Source organism: Gadus macrocephalus, chromosome 16 (assembly GCF_031168955.1).
Source record: "Gadus macrocephalus chromosome 16, ASM3116895v1".
In the NCBI taxonomy this organism is placed as follows: Eukaryota; Metazoa; Chordata; class Actinopteri; order Gadiformes; family Gadidae; genus Gadus; species Gadus macrocephalus.
In genome coordinates this window covers 10,877,265-10,897,653 of record NC_082397.1, presented here as the reverse complement: position 1 = coordinate 10,897,653, position 20,389 = coordinate 10,877,265, and the positions used below count along the sequence as shown (strand labels likewise).

At 47.8% G+C, this 20,389-nt stretch overlaps 1 protein-coding gene across 1 annotated transcript in view; it reads left to right on the top strand.

Moving 5' to 3' along the window:
* The window catches only part of lrfn1 (leucine rich repeat and fibronectin type III domain containing 1), an 85,796-nt gene extending 71,420 nt beyond the window's left edge, over positions 1 to 14,376 (top strand). Inside the window, exons 4-5 of the mRNA XM_060074949.1 lie at positions 9,871 to 11,266; positions 13,362 to 14,376. Of these exons, the coding sequence (XP_059930932.1) occupies positions 9,891 to 11,266; positions 13,362 to 14,337 (2,352 nt within the window). The 5' untranslated portion in view covers positions 9,871 to 9,890 and the 3' untranslated portion in view covers positions 14,338 to 14,376. The remainder of the gene's footprint in view (positions 1 to 9,870; positions 11,267 to 13,361) is intronic.
* The last annotated feature ends 6,013 nt before the right edge of the window (positions 14,377 to 20,389 follow it).

Here is a 20,389-nt window from a genome sequence, read left to right as displayed (position 1 = left end):
CTGTGTGTGTGTGTGTGGCTGTTGACATTGACCTAATTTTAATGGAATCGACCAATAACCCTGACTGGGCTGTGAAGACGCGACGGATCTGGAAGCGCTTCACTAAATCAGCTTTATGAGCCTTTAAGGTTTGCCACATGCAGATAATGAACATAAAGGGTTTTTATAAGGCCACGTTCTCAGGGTGGGGGTCGGTGAAGGGCCTCATTCCCAGGAAACAGAGTGGGTCTCCCATATTCTTTTATTAAGACTCATATGAAGCCGTGGCCTGTCCTGTTTGATCGGGTCCCATAATTGATGATGAGATGCCGTTTTATTGATTCCTAAAGAAGACCCACAGAAAGCATCCAAGTCGCTCTCTCCTGCTCCCTCCCTGTAAATCTGTATGGATCTATGGAACATTGGAATGGCCGACAGATGTGTAGTATTGTCAAGGTTGCACATCAACCAACCTCAGCCCCACCGGTGTGGTAAATGACAACGCTTCAGCATGTGGGCGGCATTTGGCTCTGGAGGTAGAGCGGGTTGGATGGTAAGCGGAAGGTTGCTAGTTCGATCCCCGGCCTCTCCTAGCTGATTGTCGTGTCCCTGAGCAAGGCACCTCACCCTGAATGCTCTGGACGATCTGGCTTTCGCCTTGCGTGGTTGACACCGCCGTCAATGTGTGAATGTGTGCATGATTGGGTGAATGTGTGGCAATATTTTAAAGTGCTTTCAGTGGCCACTGGTTCGAAAAGCGCTACATAAATGCGGTCCATTTACTTCAGTGGTTTTGGTGTGGTGATTCACCTGGCATCCTACCACCATGGAGGACTACATGGATTGATGATCTCAATCATCAATTAGGATCCAATTATCTCAATGAGATAATGCAGGTGAGCTGAGACTGGATGGAGAGGCCAGTGCTTCTGTACGATAAGGCAGTGTAAGTTCCCCCATGGCCAATCAAGTATCAATACAATGTGAGTTTGATGCATAGATTGATCTAACCATTGTACCCCTAGAATCATTTTATAATCACAGTAAGGGCATTTAGCAGATGCTTTTATCCAAAGCGACTTACAATAAGTACATTTGTCAGAAGAGAGAGATATAACAATATATCACTGTCCGTAAAATAAGAATGTTCAAAGAAGTGGCCAAGGGCCAAGCACTAACAATCGCCAGGTTAACCAATTCCCCGTATACAACAAAGATAGCTAGGATAAGGTACTACACAATGCTAGTACTATTTCTAAGTGCAAGGACGCACAACCTACAATAAGTGTGTACATTAAGTGAGTCCCACCAGTATGGCTCCAGTACCCCTTCATTGACACCGAACCAGATATCTTCTTCCAATACTGAAAAATATACCTCTATATTATTATCCAACTATTATATTGACAGAGGAGTTTAATCTGGAACAAGGTGAGGTCTTCTGCTATTTCTGTTCTTGCCTTTATCGATCCCCAACACACATTAAAATGACCCCCTGGAAGCTGCCCCCTACCCCCTGCAGGCCGGGCTGTGTAGCCCTGGTTTGGAGCACTGATATATATGGTGTTATTATATATGGTCATCCTCCCTCCATATTATTTATGGAGGGAGGATCCGGTTTGATAACTAGATCCCAGAGTCTGTGGAGATGAATGTGTGAGCTGCATCAAAGGGCCTCAGCAGTAACTTAAAGGGAACGTGGAGCTAGGCACAGGTAATTGCCTCCTTAACGTTTCACAGGGGATTTAGCCTTTGGGTGATGATAAATAGTTAATCGAATTGGTGACGTTAAACATTCGTGCTCACACTTGACTAGAATAAATAAGCCAATATATTTGATTGTGGAGAGGTGTGCGGGGAGAATACATGTTACAACTCCATTTCTTCACACATTAGCATTAACAATATATACATGCCAGAAATAGCGTTTGTCACGTTTCAGCTAAACATATAATTGAAACATAGCTTGTATATCACATGATATAGGTCTGCTTTGATATACTCCCAAGCTGATTCCAAGGAGGGGTCCCCCACTCTGCGTTCCTTCTCATGATTTCTTCCTTGCTAATCAAGGGAGTTTTAACTTGCCCTCTGGGGTGCTAGGATCAGGGAGCCATCATGCATATATGTTACGTCCTTTGAGACTGTACCTTTGATTAAGGGCTATACAAATACAATTGAACTGAATTGATGTGTTTGTGTCCGATCATAACCTCCATCCCAGGCCCAAAGAGCAAAGCACAAAATGGGAATAACCTTTACAGCCATTCAAAGCATTCTGTGAGAATGTTTAAAACCAGCAGAGAGAGGACAAACACATTAACATAGGACTGGCAGTAGCAGGCTATAGCATATAAAAACAATAAGTAAGTAAATAGACCTGAGGCTTCGTAAGCACCTGACTGCAGCTGTTACACTCACTTTCTGCTTTTTGCTTTTATACTTTATGCTATTTTTGTTTTGGAATATATTAGGGGCTTTTTTTGAGAATATGTGGACAGTATTTTCCCCCAGCAGCCTAGTTTTCTATGAATAAATGCTGCTGTTTTTTTTGCTATGACCTACTGTATAACGGTGGATCGGGATGTGGTGCAGCGTGATGTGGATAGAGCTGAAAGAAGACGGAAGTAGAAACGATTCAAGATCGAGTCTGTCGCCGCAAAAATCATTTGTTTGTTTCACCATGGGGGGGGAAATAAATTGTGTACACAGACATATTCCCATTCCTGATGCCATTAGAAATGCGATTCCAGATGATTCCATTACTTTATTGACGTGACGCTGATGGCCCGCATTACACTCTGGTTCCGGCGCTCCAAACGTTCCCGTGACATATGAAGAAGGAAAGGTTATCAATTATTCTGTTCCCTCCATTCATCCAGGCAAGAAACGGCGGAGGCAACACCCATCAGAACGCGTGCGTCAGAGTGTTATCTGGAACACAAAACAGGACTTCGATAATTACTTCATGAATCATTTAGCACTATGATCACCGGGGCCAATTCCCAGGATAAATTTCACAGATCTGAACAACAACGACAACAAAAAAACGCGTAGAACGACTCGCGGACGTGCGTGTATCGGAGCCGTAATTGATTAGATTTTACAGGAAAAGGACGTATGCAATATCAAGCAGCTATTAGACCTTGGTCAATGGGCTTATTGATTTTAAAGGGCGTGACATAGTCAATATTCATTACATAATGCATGCCTTTGCATTGGGACGGTGTGGAAGATGAAATCAACGATGTAACATCACAGATGCTGCAGTGGGCGACATGTGGCTCAGGAATTAGAGCGGGTGGGCCGGTAACCGGAAGGTTGCGAGGTCGATCCCCAGCTCCCCGGAGTGTCAAGGTTCCCTGAGCAAGACAATTCACCTTAACTCCTCCCGACGAGCCGGCTGTCGCCTTGCATTCATATGCCGTCGCTGTATGAATGTGTGCATGAATGGCTGAATCTTAGGAGAAATTGTACAGCGCTTCAAGTTGGAAAAGCGCTACATAAATGCAGTCCATTTACCATTGACAGATTTGAATAAGTGCACAAAGGCACAAATCCACTTTTGTCCTCTTCTCTACAGGATGTACAACTTTATGTTACATCTTTATGTTACATCCTGGCTGTGATTAACGGTCTCAGCCTGTCTTCCACAACTTTATGATACATCCTGTGATTAACCCTTTGTAATGAAGCCCTGTCACCAGAACACAACGGGAAAGGCTTTCCCAGGCCCTCTCGCCAATCGTCTGGCCTAACTTGACGTCATATATGATTATTGTTATCAAGTGTTGACAAAATGCAGCGCTCCCTAGCTTCCCGAAAGCAAGCCCCCCCCCCACACACTAAATTACTAGCCATAATGGATTTGGCACACCTGCTACCAGACAGCTTTCTGTAGACAGCCTTTCCGAGCGTGACGCTTTCATTTGCAACACAATTAGGCGGGTATATGTTCACCTTTTATCGAGACAGTGATATCGGCTAAGCCCCCCTGTAATGAAGTTCTGGGGGTTTCTGGAGGGAGCCCGTGCCGGTGGGGAGGACGGCGGCTGGTTCGGAGAGGTCTTCTTCTGTGGTGCGGTCGACAGAATAACAATGAGCAATTACTCCCAGTATTCCTTCCTACCCACATCCCTCTGACATGAAACCCGGTCGAAGCCTGTAATCACGTGACCGACACGGATGGCTCTCTCCAATGTAAAAGAAACCCGTTGGTGTGCGCTGTCTTTCACTGAAACATTATCTATGCAACCGTTTTTTTTGCCGCCGTGGCTATATTGAATTCGAACAGTAATTCATTGCGAGGGCTCTGTCGATGAGTCATCACACGTGTCAACAAGTCCACCCCCTCGCATTCGCAATCGCTATTCGGCAAAAAGACTATTTGTATGAGAGAATGTCGATTTCAGTTTTCAACATTGTTCCTTTTTAGTATTTTATTTAATAATGGCTTTAATTGAAAGGTCAAAATGCAAAGCTGCCATTCCTTGTTTTGGTCGGATGTAATTATAAAAATTCAAATGGCCGCCCTCTATTTACCTACGAAGGTATCGCTGTCCCCTACCCGGTGGGAGTGAAATCCCCCCGGGGCTGGAGAGCAAGCAGTTAGTGCTGACTTGGTGGCGGACTGGGCTGACTCTTGTGAACTGAAACTGTTAATAATTATGCCCGTTCGCAGACAAGAGTCACACTGCGGCGTCTAGCAGTTCACCGGCAGCTGCACCTAATTGGATTTTATCTTCGTCTGACAGAGTCGTGTCGGAAAATATATCCTTACATTGCTCTCTAAGTGCGGGATGGTACACACGCACATACACACAGACACACATGCACACAAAGAGACACACACACCCACACAGAGACATATAGGCACACACACACGCACACACACACACACACACACACACACAGGCAAACACACACACACACACACACACACACACACACACACACACACACACACACGCTTTTGAACAATATATCTATTTAAAGACAGTTAGCTCATACAATGAAAGTGTGGGGGGGATGGATTTGATGTAAGGGGGTTAACGGAATCTCATTGGATCCTATATACATACAGATATACTGGTTTCTCAGCGTTAATTGAATATCGTTTCATGGTTGTTGGTTAACTCTCCTTTGAAGACGCCCTGGGGAATTACGCTGGGCTAATTAACAGCCATCGGTCTGTAGATATAGAAGTAGTTAAGTAAACAGATTACTTTAGGCCGATATGTTTGTGTGTTTGTATTTCTTCATACGTATCTTATACGAAGAGACTTTGAAAGCGAAGAAAATAGAATTCTCTCACGTCGACAATTCATTAAAAAAGTTCCTCCCTTTAAATTGGTTTTAGGTTATCTGCGTTGGTAACAGAGAGAGAGGCGCTGGTGTCTGAGAGCGGCATTAATCACTGGCCCTACCCCTCTGCCCGCTGTTCTATCTGTTCTCTTCGCCAGCCTGCCACCACCAGGTTAGTCACATCCAGTGGGTGGCACGCTACGAAATAGCTTCTGAATCTGTTGAATCCTGATGTCTGGTTCCCCCCCTCTCTGGGGCTGTAGCTCCAACGCAACGACACACACACACACACACACACACACACACACACACACACACACACACACACACACACACACACACACACACACACACACACACACACACACACACACACACACACACACACACACATGCTGTAGGGACCGGGCGTCTGAGCAGAGCGGGTTCAAACACAGCCAGGGGCGTTTCTAGGTATCTGAGGCATCCGGGGCTTAGCCCGGCAAATTTTGTATGCTTTAGCACGTACTTGACTTTTTACTTTCTTTCTCTGCAATTGCTTTTTTTCATTCCCTGTTGCTCTCTGACTGTTTCGTGTTCCATTCTTTGGGCTTTTGTCCTTTGAGCATAAGTGGGTACCTCCTTGGTCTGACTTGAGCGAACCGGTCAATGCCCTCACCATGCTCTAAGAATTACTGACAGATAATAAAGACATGGGGAAATCTAGAGCTTGTGCTTACAACTAACCTGTTGTAAACACTGAGGTAAACGAGGGGCGTTCAAGGGCCGTCGGAAAGTAGATTTTTTCTTTTTTTATTTTACAAAAAAATAAGATTCAGGGCTAATTAAATACGATTTGGGGCTTTAGCCCCGAATAAAACAGCCTAGTGACGCCACTGAACACTGCCCCCCTTTTTTCAACGTGAAGAGGTTTCAAATCCTGCAGGTATAAACGTGACTTAAATCCATGGGAATGTTGAAGACAGCTCCCTCAGAGTGTAATCACGCACCCCAGACGCCTCTCTGGAGAAATAGAGATGAAGAGACGAGACGGCGTCTCCGTCCCTCCTCATCTCGGCCTTATCGCCGTCCGGACCGGCCGCTCTTTCTCTTCCCTTAATGCCGTTCAAAGGTCTTTCATTCTATGACAGAGTTGCCGTGGCAACAATGCTTTTCTCTTTTTTTCTTGTCTTCCTCGCCTGCCTTGAGATGCTGAGGGATCAATAAAGTATCCCCAGCGGTGTGGCGGGAAACGCTCTGGCGCAGACTCCGGTCCTTCTGGAAGGCCGGGGGCTGGCTTGGGCGGCCTAGTTAGCATCTGAGTGCTACAGTAATGCAATAAGGGGAAAGGATAATTGTGGCTAATGCTAGCGGCCGTGATAACACTAGCGCGCTGCGTGTCGCGGCGGGATTAGAGATGCAGCTGTTGGATGGGGTTGCTTCTCTTTGCTTGTCTCAGCAGCCTGAGATATGACCGCTGTTTCTCTAGCCTACTTTTACCGTGATGCAACCCCCAGCTCCTCGAGAAAAGGAAGAGTGGGCAAATCAATTTGGACAAGCAATGCGCTCCGACTCGCCCGCAATAAAGTGGTTCTCTGAATAAATACATGTTTTTATTTCTCTGGAGTCGGGATATTTCCTCACCTTTTTCTTTTTTATTGTGTGAGGAGAAAAAAAAACATTAGTTTTTTTATTGCCCTTGTGATTGTTTATATTGATTTAAGTGAGGGAATTTGAAAAGATGGAGGCTTTCAGAAACAGAGGGATAATTCATAGAGCTTAAAGTCAAGACGACCAGAGCGAGAGTCCACTAGGCGTTCAGAGGGCCAGGGTGCAGTTTGGAAACGGAGGCGTTTAATGTGATGGCTTCCTTGTGATGCGGAAAACCCCCGTGGCGGCACCTGGCTCAGGAGGTAGAGCGGGTTGGCTTGTAACAGGAAGGTTGCTAGTTCGATCCCCGGCTCCTCCTAGCTGAGTGTCGATGTATTCCTGAGCAAGGCACCTCACCCTAACTGCTGCCGGGGAGCTGGCTGTAGCCTTGCATGGTTGACACCGCCGTCGGTGTGAATGTGTGTATGAATGGGTGAATGTTAGGCGATATTATAAAGCACTTTGTGTGGCCACTGGTAGAAAAACGCTGCGTAAATGTAATCCATTAACCATTCACCGCGGCACAGTCCCCTTTACCCCCGCAGCATCGTTCTGCTAGACAGAGCGGCAGCGTCCTGTAGCGGCACTGGTGTCGACTCCCACCCAGATGGTTGCCGGCTCCATCCCCTGTGTCCGTATGTCCCGGGGCTAGGCGTCGGGTCCCCTCGAGCAACATTCCTAACGTCCTCCAGCTCCTCAGACCATGTCTCATCCTACCAGCTCTAGTCTCATCGGACAAAGAACCTTCTAAATAGTAATGAAGGGTGTTGAGTGGCTTGAAACTCCTGAAACACTTTAATGGGTGATTATTTATTCGTTTTTTTGTAGCCGACACATCAAGCGGACACTTACTTCTGCAACGATTCAACTGACTTCAGATGCTTTTAAGCAGCTGCTGGGCCTCTTGTTCATGGAGGGACAGAGAGAGATGGGGTCTCCTGCCTCTCTGGCTTGGTTCCCAGTAGGGGTGGAACAAAATATCGATACAGCAATATATCATCGCCCTTCTTCATGCGATACGAGAATACGCAATACGCTTGGGCCAAATATCGCTACTTTTATTAATAAAATATCGCTCATTAAACAGATTTCCCTGCTCCCAGCGTCGATACTTCATTCCTCCTATTTTTCTTTGCAGTAGTTCTGTCTAACTGAAAAATCGGTTCGGACCATGAATAAAGACACTTTACCCTTTTACGGTAATTTTTTGTATTTATCGTTCGACATATATCGTGATGCGTCGTTATAGCATTGTCTAACAATGTATTGATATACGTGGCCACGTATCGGCCACGTATATATATATATATATATATACATATATGTATGTGTGTATATATCTATATATGTATATGTGTATATATCTATATATGTATGTGTGTATATATGTATATGTGTATATATCTATAGATGTATATGTGTATGTATGTATGTATGTATGTATATATATGTATATATATCTATAGTTCACGTGTAAGCAATCAAGATGGCTGCCGTGGAGTGGAATAGTACCGAGCGGCATGGCAACTGTGGCCCCTCGTCACCGGGGTCCCTCCGGCTGCTGCGCCCCAACATCTCCCTCGCCTTTCTCTCCTCTTCTGTCTCGGAGAGGCGTGTGCGTGTGTGTGTGTGTGTGTGTGTGTGTGTGTGTGTGTGTGTGTGTGTGTGTGTGTGTGTGTGTGTGTGTGTGTGTGTGTGTGTGTGTGTGTGTGTGTGTGTGTGTGTGTGTGCCCTATCTGGTGGACTGGCGCTCAATTCCTTCAAATGGATTCTGGGTGCTTCTGAACATCCCGCTCATATCCTCAAAATCGTCCTCATCCAAAGGTCATCGAATTCCTTGAGCGGGTTGCTGACAAGAGGGCTTTCCTGTTCCTCCCTTGATTCTCCACGCTGGCGTGAACCCTGTCTCCCATTAAAACACACACACGTACACAAGGGCACACACACACGTACACATGCTTACAAACAGAATCGCACAAACATACGGACCACAGGCGCGCGAGGATACATAGTACATACACACACACGCGCGCATAAAGACAAACGCACACACACACCCACACAAAGACACAGACACAAACACACACAGACACAAACACACAGACAAAGAAAGACACATGCACACAAAGAAACACACACACACACACCAAAGACACACAAACAAACACACACACGAACACATACACAGAGGCACACACACATAAAACATCACGCTCTAGTTGGAGCGTGTGACGACGAAGATAGGTGCTTGGTATTGTCTTAATATAGAAAGGTGGTGCGTTGTGTGTTTTTCAACGCGTTAAATTGGGTTCAGCAGTGATGCTTCTGCGGGCTGGGACGCTATCGATGCTGTAATCATCCTCAAATGATTTTCATCCCGGTGTTCCGGAGAGGATTCCAAATTCTGAATGGTGCCATCCCATTATGGTTAAAAAAAAAAATCACTGTTTCATCGTGCCCATATTTCTACCTCGCACATTAGCATAGCCGAGCATACACATACTTCACACCTGAACCTATATACGTTCTGTAAGAATACAGACACGATTGTCATACCGTCCACATTACCATACAATATATGTTAGTAATAATGGACTACATGGGACTCTAACTGAGTATTACTTCTAACATAAGTTGAATTTCCTTTTTATTGATTTGCCTCCTGATCGATTATCGTTCATACGTTTATGTGTGTTATGTTGCATCTCAACAACGACAGGACCTCGCACATCACCATACATAATAATAATAATAATAATAATAATAATAATAATAATAATAATTTGATTTGAAGGTGCATTTCTTGGCACCGTACAAAGTTACACAAAAGTCATTAGAAAAAAATATACAACAATAAGAAATAAGAAAGAGATAATTAACATGATCAAGAACCGTGTACAGGAACCTTTTAATCTAATCTAATCCCCCCCCTTCTCTGTCTTTCTCCCCCGGCTCCAGGATCGGCCATCTTCCCCACAATGGAGCGTGTGGTTCTGTGCATGCTGCTGTGTGCAGCCCTAGCGAGGGGCTACAGCTGTCCCGGCCGCTGCATCTGCCAGCACCAGTCCCCCACGCTCACCTTGCTCTGCGCCAAGACGGGCCTGCTGTTCGTCCCGCCCACCATCGACCGCAAGACGGTGGAGCTGCGGCTCACCGACAACTTTATCACCGTCATCCGCAAGAAGGACTTCGTCAACATGACCAGCCTGGTGCACCTCACGCTGTCCCGCAACACCATCAGCCAGATCACCCCGCACGCCTTCCTCGGGCTTCGCTCGCTACGGGCGCTGCACATGGACGGCAACCGCCTCAGCGCCCTCAAGAGCGACCACTTAAAGGGGCTGGTCAACCTGCGCCATCTAATCCTGGGGAACAACCAGATCCACCTGGTGGCGCCCACCTCATTCGACGAGTTTGTGGGCACCATCGAGGACCTGGACCTGTCCAACAACAACCTGAGGACCCTGCCCTGGGAGGCCATCGGCCGCATGACCAACATCAACACCCTGACGCTGGACCACAACCTCATCGACCACATCGGGGCGGGCACCTTCACGCTGCTCACCAAGCTGGTGCGGCTGGACATGACCTCCAACCGGCTGCAGAAGCTGCCGCCCGACAGCCTGTTCCAGCACGCCCAGGTGCTGTCGGACGCCAAGGGCTCCAACCCCTCGTCGCTGGCCGTCAGCTTCGGCGGGAACCCGCTGCACTGCAACTGCGAGCTGCTGTGGCTGCGGCGGCTGACGCGGGAGGACGACCTGGAGACCTGTGCCTCGCCGGAGCACCTGATGGACAAGTACTTCTGGTCCATCCAGGAGGAGGAGTTCATCTGCGAGCCGCCCCTCATCACCAAGCACCTGGCCACCAAGCCGCACGTGATGGAGGGCCAGGGGGTGACGCTCAAGTGCAAGGCCATGGGAGACCCCGACCCCGAGATCCACTGGCGCTCGCCCGACGGCAAGCTGGTGCAAAACAACTCGCGCACGGTGCTGTACGACAACGGCACGCTGGACGTGCTCATCACCACGCTGAAAGACAGCGGCGCCTTCAGCTGCGTGGCGTCCAACGCGGCGGGCATCGCCACGGCCGCCGTGGAGATCAACATGATCCCGCTGCCGCTGCTGGTCAACAACACGGGCCACATGCGCGAGGACCCCGGCCTCTCCGACATCACCACCTCGGCCAAGTCGGGCAACGACACCAAGGGCCAGGAAAAGCAGGACCGGCGCGTGGTGGTGGCGGAGCTCACCTCCTCCTCCGCGGTGATCCGCTGGCCCTCCGAGCGACACATCCCCGGGATCAGGATGTACCAGATCCAGTACAACAGCACGGCCGACGAGACGCTGGTGTACAGGTGAGAGGAGGAGGAGGAGGGGGGGGCAGGGGGGTGAGAGGAGGAGGGGGGAGGAGGGAGGGAGGAGGAGGGGGGAGGTGGAGGTTGAGGAGGGAGGGGGGGAGGAGGTGGAGGTTGAGGAGGGAGGGGGGGGAGGGGGTGGAGAGAGGGATAGGACGAGGAAGAGAGAGAAGGAGAAAGGTATAGGAGGAGGGCGAGGGAAAAGGGTTTAGGAGGAGCAGGAGAGAGGTATAGGAGGAGGAGAGAGGAGGAGGAGGAGAGTGGTATAGGAGGAGGAGAGAGGTATAGGAGGAGGAGGGGAGAGGTATAGGAGGAGGAGAGAGGAGGAGGAGGAGAGAGTAGGAGGAAGAGAGAGGTATAGGAGGTGGAGAGAGGAGGAGGAGGAGAGAGGTATAGGAGGAGGAGAGAGGAGGAGGAGGAGAGAGGTATAGGAGGAGGAGAGAGGAGGAGGAGGAGAGAGGTATAGGAGGAGGAGGGGAGAGGTATAGTAGGCATGTGTCAAACAGAGACGGATCAGGAGAGAGGGATGCAGGGAGAAACGCTGGCCAGCTGGAAGGCCCATCTGCTGGGTTGTATGATGGAAGCGTAAAGCGTTTAATAGGTCTGGGCGTGCCAAAGACGCAGGGTGATTAAGTGTTGCAAGAAAAACAAACGGATAACTTCAGTTCAAAACACGTAAATAAATAATTTGTGGTGCCAAATTAATACATAGCAGCCTCTGTTTCACTCACGGCTGTATCCGAGCGATGTGCCAAGTTGTCATCTCAGGGTGATTTTTCTGCATCGTTTGGTTGAGGAACGATAAGAGGCGCCATGTTTTAATACCTTGTAGTACCATACTCTAGACTCTAAATGTCGTGTGATGGCTAAAAGGAGAACAGTTGCAGGTCAGACAGATCCGCCCTAGCAGCATGGGGTCACGATGTGGGGCTCTCTCATACAGCCGGTAAATACAAGGCTGTCCTTGTTACGACACGAATCCGCTCTAATGGCTAATAAGCGGGTGGTTTTTTGTGTTGCCATTGCATTAGTCACAATTAACTACTGCCGTATAATTGACTGCCGTGAGTTTACAAGCAGACCTAAATATGTCTTTGTCTTTAGGTGGCATTAAGGGAAACTCTAGCTCCCTCTAGGCAGACACAATCATCTGTCTAATTAGACTAACGATGTTAGAGTTGACCCGGGGACGCCTCTAAATATGCTTCACATGTACTGACAAGTGTTTGCCTTGTAATGCCACCAGCAGCGATGTGATTTTGTACTGTACGCTATTTGTGCTTCACCAAAATAGCACAACATATGGCATTTGCCCTAAGGCACGGCTGACATTTCTCCTAGGTGTTGTGACATGCACTGCACACACATGACTGTCCCCTTAAAATATACCCTTGCAGTCGTTTGCGAAAAGGCTGTAAAAGGATTTTGAGTGAATTCCTCGCTGGTCTCTTCCTAACGCTCTCTGTTAAAGCACAGCACTTCCCCACACCAGACCATACCAGCTGCTATTAGTTAATACTCCTTATGCAGGGAATAATCGCTAAGAGGAGCTGAAGTGAGATAGTGCTTCCGTAACTGTCACCGTGCACCGTGCAGTAACTGTCACTGTTATGATCGCTGTTGCCAGCGCGGTGTTGGAATGTGGTGTGAAGCTGGGAAGGCCGTTGTACCCTCATGTTTGTCAGGTGTTGTAAGAAAAAAAAGAGCCACAATGATGAAGCCCACTCTGCTAAAATCGACTGTGTGTGTGCGTGTGTGTGTGTTTGTGTGCGCATCATGTCCTTGCGCGTATGTGTGAGTGCATGGGAGACGTGTATGTGTGTGTGTGCGTGTGTATGTGGCGTGTGTATGTATGTATGTGTGTGTGTGTGTGTGTGTGTGTGTGTGTGTGTGTGTGTGTGTGTGTGTGTGTGTGTGTGTGTGTGTGTGTGTGTGTGTGTGTGTTGTGTGTGTGTGTGTGTGTGTGTGTGTGTGTGTGTGTGTGTGTGTGTGCATACGCTTGCATGTGTGAATGTGCGTGCGTGTGTGTGTGTGTGTGTGTGTGTGCGCGTGCCTGCTTGCATGCATGTGTGTGCGTGTGCGCGTCTGCCTGCAGAATGATCCCGTCCACCAGCAAGACGTTCCTGATCAACGACCTGGCGGCGGGGCGCGAGTACGACCTGTGCGTGCTGGCGGTGTACGACGACGGCATCACGTCGCTGACGGCCACGCGCGTGGTGGGCTGCGTGCAGTTCCACACGGCCAGCGAGGTCACGCAGTGCCGCTTCATGCATAGCCAGTTCCTGGGGGGCACCATGATCATCATCATCGGGGGCATTATCGTGGCCTCCGTGCTGGTCTTCATCATCATCCTCATGATCCGCTACAAGGCCTACAGCAGCCCCGAGGACGTGAAGGCGGGCTCCTCCTCACTGCGCTCCCACCTGCACCACCAACACCACCAACACCACCAGGACCAGCAGAGGCAGCAGCAGCAGCAGCTGCACCAGAGCCGCATGCAGCGCTCGGGCTCCAAGCAGCCCTCCGAGGACAGCCAGACGGGGGACGGGCCGGGGGCCACCCGGGAGTGCATGGCGCTGGTGCTGAGGGCGGACCACCAGGACCCCGACCATGAGACGGGCGACCCGGGCGGGACCTCGGCGGCGGCGGCGGCGGCGGAGCCGGCCCAGCAGCCGACACCGGAGCGCTTCCAGAGGCGGAGCAGCCTGGACGGGCTGCGCTCGGGCCCGCCGTCGGAGGACACGCAGACAGACAGCAGCCTGACGGGCTCCACCATGTCCCTGTGTCTGATCGGCCCCAACGCCGGCACCAAGGAGGCCCCGCGCCTCAAGGACAAGCGGGGCGGGCTGGCCGGCGTGGGGCTGCTGCCCAACGAGCTGGCACGAACTAGGCACCGCTTCTCCTTCGACGGGGGGGACTACTCCATCTTCCAGAGCCACAGCTACCCGCGGCGCGCGGCGCGGGCCCGCTGGCACAAGTCCACCAACCAGTTGGACACGGAGGCCTCGCCGCTGGCCAGCCGCAGAGTCACGTTCAGCAGCACCGAGTGGATGCTGGAGAGCACCGTGTGAGGGGCGGGGCCCGGCCCGCGCGGCCACCTGTTGGGGGCGGGGCCCGGATCGCTCGAGGGGGCCTGTGAGGGGGGCAGGGTCTCGATCGCTTAGTGATCCATGAGGGGCCGGGATCGATCAGTGACCTGTAAGGGGGGGCGGGGCCTGGATCGGTCGAGGGGCCTGTGAGGGGGGCGGGGCCTGGATCGCTCATGCCTGGGGTGGGCGGGGCCTGGATCGATCAGTGACCTTTGGGGGGCGGGGCTCGCTCAGTGACCTTTGGGGGCGGGGCCCGGCTCGCTCAGTGACCTTTGGGGGCGGGGCCCGGCTCGCTCAGTGACCTCTCGGGGCTTGGCCTGGATCGCTTAGTGACTAGTGAAAGCTTGCAAAAGCGGACACGTTACAAACACACACAAACACACAGACACACACACACAGACACCAACCGAAAAAGTAGGCCCTCAAAAGCACAGAAACAATGTACAACACTAATCTGCCATAGACCTACAAACACAGAAACAAAACTCTCTGTGAGATGCTGGAGAAGAACATGGTGGCATCTCGTCCTGCCTCCTCCTCCTCTTCCTCCTCCTCCTCCTTTTCCTCCTCTTCCTCCTCCTCCTCCCTCCCCCCCGCCCCCCAGAGAGGGTCGTCCATGTCCATGCCAGTCGCCTGCAGCAGTGCCTTAATTCTGAGAAACGTATGAATAGAGGATGCTGCTCTCATAGACTTTCCTCTCTTTTTCACTCTTGCTCTCTCTCTCTCTCTCTCTCTCCCTCTCTCTCCCCCCCTTCCCCCCCCTCTCTCTCTCTCTCTCTCTCTCTCTCTCTCTCTCTCTCTCTCTCTCTCTCTCTCTCTCTCTCTCTCTCTCTCTCTCTCTCTCTCTCTCTCTCTCTCTCTCTCTCTCTCTCTCTCTCTCTCTCTCTCTCTCTCTCTCTCTCTCTCTCTCCCTTGCTCTCTATCTTGGCTCCCCAGAGAGAGAGAGAGAGCCCGTTTAACTTGTCCCTCTCTTTTCGTTTGGTTTCCCAGAGCCGGACACAGAGCTGGAAAGTTGGGATGTGACTGTTTTTTGGTTTCGTTTCCTCGTTTGTTTTATACTTTCTACTCGTCAAACGACATCATTCTGTAAACGTGAACAGCCAGGTACCTGGTACGTCACCGTCGTCTTTTTGGGGGGTTTTCTCCAAGGGGGTGAAAAAGAAAATGAATAAACTGAAAAAAACGAAAAACCTTTGCACAGAAGACACGAGATACACCGAAACGTATCACCACCAGTCTATACAATAACACGAGACGCTAGGATCCTAAACGATGCCGATTTATATTGGTTGCGTATAGGGGGAGGACGGGTCTGTGCGGACAGCGCGGCCCTTGTCCTGACGATTGGACTGTATGATAATAAGTATTGTTCCTGATGTGACTGTATGATATTAATCGGTACTGTATCTGGCTGGTCTAGATAAACGAAACAAAAAAAGTCGACAACGAAAAAAGACGTATATAAGTATATAAAAAAAATAAAACTTGGTGTATGTGTACTAACTATGTAAGTAAGTAAGTCATGGGGTCACATGACTTTTTACAAAGCATTTGTGTGTCGGCTGCAAGTTTTTATATTAAAAACCTGGGTCCTCACACTATTTAGTATGTCAACGTTTGGACCACTTCTCCCTTACCAGAGGGTATTAAAGTTTTTGTGTGGGTTAACTGTATCACGTGTTAGTACTGTGGTATTTTCATTATTATGTTGACACTGAACCAATACATCAATCTCTCATGTGGTCTGGGGGGATTTCAGTCAATGTTGTGGAGGATCTTTCATGAGGTTTGACCGTTGTGGTTGGAATAAGCTAATACCACTTTTTCAACGACAGTACCAGCTCATAAGCATGTCCATGAACATGGCTGTACTAACGGCTGCTGCCAGGAGGGGGAGACAAAGATCTTCAACGTAAAGGATAATTTCAGCCAGTGTCGACTTTTTGCATTAAGATTGACTCCTTTCAGTAACATTAAATCCTGCCGTTTTGCGCTACATGTGATTTATAAATTCAAAATGTATGGATAGAGTTATCTTCCATAGAAATTGAAGCAATAACTACCTATTTGTGCCCTTTACCTTTGAAGCAACGTTTCGCTCCGGCAGATTTGTCTCCAGTGTTTCAAAGCGCCGAAGGCACGGTGTGAATTATTCTGTCTCGTTCTGGGGGGTCTCCAATGTTTCACTTTTTCCCCATTTAATGTGTCTCGTCGCAGCTAGCGAACAGAAAAGACGTTTAGACTATTGACCACTGTGCAAGGGCGTAGTAGGGAGAATTATTAAAGGCACCCAGTGCAACTTTCGAGGCTTAAAAATAAACATTCAATTTCTAGTCTTTTTGAAGAAAATGGCGGCATTGTTGTTGTTATCGATTTTGTATCAGTTCTCACCACACAACGACGTCTCATCTTTGCTGCTTAAATGTCGGTATGTAATGGTATGGAGTTATTGAAACTTACTACGTGTAAAAAAGACTAGAAATTGAATGTTTATTTTTCATTGAATGTTTACATAAAGTTGCACTGGGTGCCTTTAAGGCGGGGGACAAAAAGGGAAAGAATTCACAATTTTTACGCATTTTCAGGTAGGCTACTTATTAGCTAGGCTATTCAAGCAGGCCATGTTAGACCAGAGGATGAATAGAAAATTGTGTAATATAGAATTCAAACTGCAATATACTGAAATTATCATTTAGAATTACCAGAACCCATTGGGAAGCGATTGCAAAGATCGAGAGAAATTAGGAAACGTTGGTGAAGCATAACTGATCAAAATGTAAAGTCCATTTTTTGTCTATCACTTTCTGGTAATGTGAACCTGGGCGCCAATAATTGTAATCGAAAAGAGAAAAAAAAACGCGCCGACATGGTGAAGCCATTGTTTTCCGTTCGTTTGCGCCTCGTAGGGGTGAAGTGACGAACAACAATGGAAGTAGGGTACATATCTCGGTAGAATTAGTATAATCCGCCATGGGGGTGGTGAATTAGTAATTCACATGCTGTATACAATATTCTGACACAGAACAAGAAAACATTGAATCCATATTTTAAATCTCGTTTGAAAAGATTAATTTAAAAGCCCACCCCCCAGCCTCCTGGCAGGCCTCCAGCGGCTCCTAGGGGGGGCCCTCATCCCTCCCATAATTCTAGGACGGTGACACTTTCTACAGTTTTAACTCTTTATGTCTTGAATACAATTAACCACATTACACATGTTCCGTGATAATCCGGTCCATTTGATTCACGCTCGTTTTATTACATTCCCCGGGCCTTCTCAGTGTTCCTAATGGGAGAATTGTCTTATTCTATCAACAACTCAGAAGGGACTCGTCTGTCCGACCTAAACCCCATGTCTATGGATAAAAAAGCATTGGACAGGGTGCATTCTTCCTTTGTGCGACTAATCCAGCTCAGAGTGCTCCATAGAGCTCCACTCAGTAAAGCGAGATGAGCTGAATTTGATCCTGATTCTGTTCCTGATTGTGGTCATTTACAGGCTGATCGTCCACCCCGATTCTGGTCCTGCCCAGGGCTTGGATCTTACTGGTCCTCCATATCTTAATGTGTTTCCTAACATACCGAATGCAACATTAAAGCCTTGTCCATTACTAGGCATTTTTGTTGAGTTTCACCTGAACCTTTGACTTGTAATTCAAATGACATTTCCGTGATGCATTCGCTGCCGAAGCCAGTCTGTGAATACTTTGAACCTGGTCAATCATCAACACCGCCTCCGCATCCGGTCTGGCAAAAAGTAATCTCGCAAATTTGACTCCAGATTAACATGTATAGACTGAAAGAGACGAGTTTAAATCTTGGGGAACGGGGGGTTTGATGTTCTTTCCTCTCATATCATTATTTTGACCAATCATGTGTCTGGGGGCTGGGTTTACTTGGAATGGTTCTCTACGGGAAATAACCTGGACTGGCCATTAACCTTGGATCCAGAATATGATTGATAACTACACAAAATCCCAATACTGGGATAAATTCAACTTTCCACTTTGCCGATGGGAAGAGCTGAGGAAGCTGGAACTTTGTGTCTGGACACCAATGTCCTCAGGCAAAATGTCTTTAAAGGTTTAAAGTCAAACCTGGATATTAGTTGGGCCACTGTTGCAATAACCTACATTTGTTGAAAGCATCTCCTGAAACCTCCATTTTGCCAGTTTAATGGAAGAAATCTCTGTGACAAAACAGGGACCACTAAGTAACTATCCCCCTCGCACACTCTGGTTTCCGGTTCAGACAATGCAGTCTTCTAGATAAGACGTAGCCGCACTTCTGGATCCAGTATTAGGCTACCATACATATTTAATCTAATGCTAAGGGGGGTTAGTGCGAGATTCGTTAAACAAGCATTAGCCTTTCGTTTCTTATTTTGACAGTCTGTTCTCCCTCCAGACTGAACGTCTGTCTGGTCTCGGGGTCTTTGTAAATTAGTCCAATACTATATTTGTCTAGACTTGGTGTTATTTCACACTGAGCTGAACCCAGAGGTTAATTATTCTTTTTATTTAAATATTTCATTGTCAATGTTTTGATTATTGCACACTGTTTCTACACTCTCATACTGGGTGGTTTAAAGGGAAAAATGGTTTACATTATTCAACGGCAAAGCAAAAACATACCAAAAGATGAATGGATAGAGAACAGGCCAAACTGCTACTTCCATAGCTTTGCATCATCCACATTTCATGACCGCAGGATTCATACGAGTTAGTCAAAGTTAGTTCCACGGTTCGTTGGTGTGTTTAATAGGATAAGGGTTAAACCACGTTTAAGTTAGGTTCTCGTGCGCATAGAAGTATTATAAACCACATCAACTAGCTAGCATTCCCATTTCAGAAGCCAAATTATGATATGTGTTGTGATGGTTATTTGTTATCATCTCAATAAAAAAAATAGTATTTGAGTTATACATGGACAGTTGTATAACAATTTGAAAAAATGTTATGGTATACACCTGTTATATACCCACACAGACAGAAATGCCATATTTTTGTGTTTGTGTGTGTGTGGGGGGGCTCCCATATTGGCCTTCAAAGCCACATGAAGCAGCACCAACGCCTCCAGCTCTGATTACCCCCACCCACCCCTCGCCCAGACGGCATTGTAAATTCGACGGACAGCCAAGATTGTCTGCGTGCCTGCCTGTGTGTGTGTGGCTGCCACAAATCTCGAAATAGCTTTAAGTTGTATATCGGCCCCTGCAAGCTAGTCTTCTGTGTTATTATGTTTGATATGAATCTGTATATCTTGTCTATCCTACCACCTTTAATACAAAATCTATTATTATTCCAAAACATAAGCCTCACAATCCTTCTTGGGGCTAAACTACCATTTGTTGTAGCAGCACTCAGATTAAGGTGTGTCTGCAGCAACTGCTGTGTTACAAAGCGTTATCATGCATCCTCTGTCCGAGCATTGGTTATCGATGACTCTTGTGGACAGCAGCATTAAGTGGTCGAGCAGGAGTTCGTGAGCACTGTGGGAAGGAGAACTCTGAGCTGCTTCTACACCATTAAAGGCCGGTTGCCTGGTGATCTTCAGAATTGCTTCACGGCTCTATGCCTAATGATGTAATACAGAAACTATGATCTTGGGTAAAATCCACTGGTGTTGATCTACCCTCGCCCTGGAGTCTCTCTGGTGGCTATCAAGGAGAATCTGGAATCTTCCTAAATCTGGAGATAAAGGAAGCTTCCTAGGCTGAGCAGAATAATTTATATAATTATTGGAAGCCATTGATTTAATCTTTAAACCTGGTCTTATGCAGTATAACGTATAAATTATTGAACATAAGTGTGCATGCATTAAGTTGAGCATGGCTGGCCTTTGAATGCATTCACACAAAACATATCCCTGATGCAGGAACGAGTTCAAAAGATTTAAATAATGCCGGAAAACCTAGTTAACATTTGAGTTTAAATGATACACTGATGTATTCACACCTACTGCATGCTTGTATTTGTCACAAAAATGATACCTAGGGGGTGTTTTGTTTAAATAATTTCCACGCGTGGACGCATAA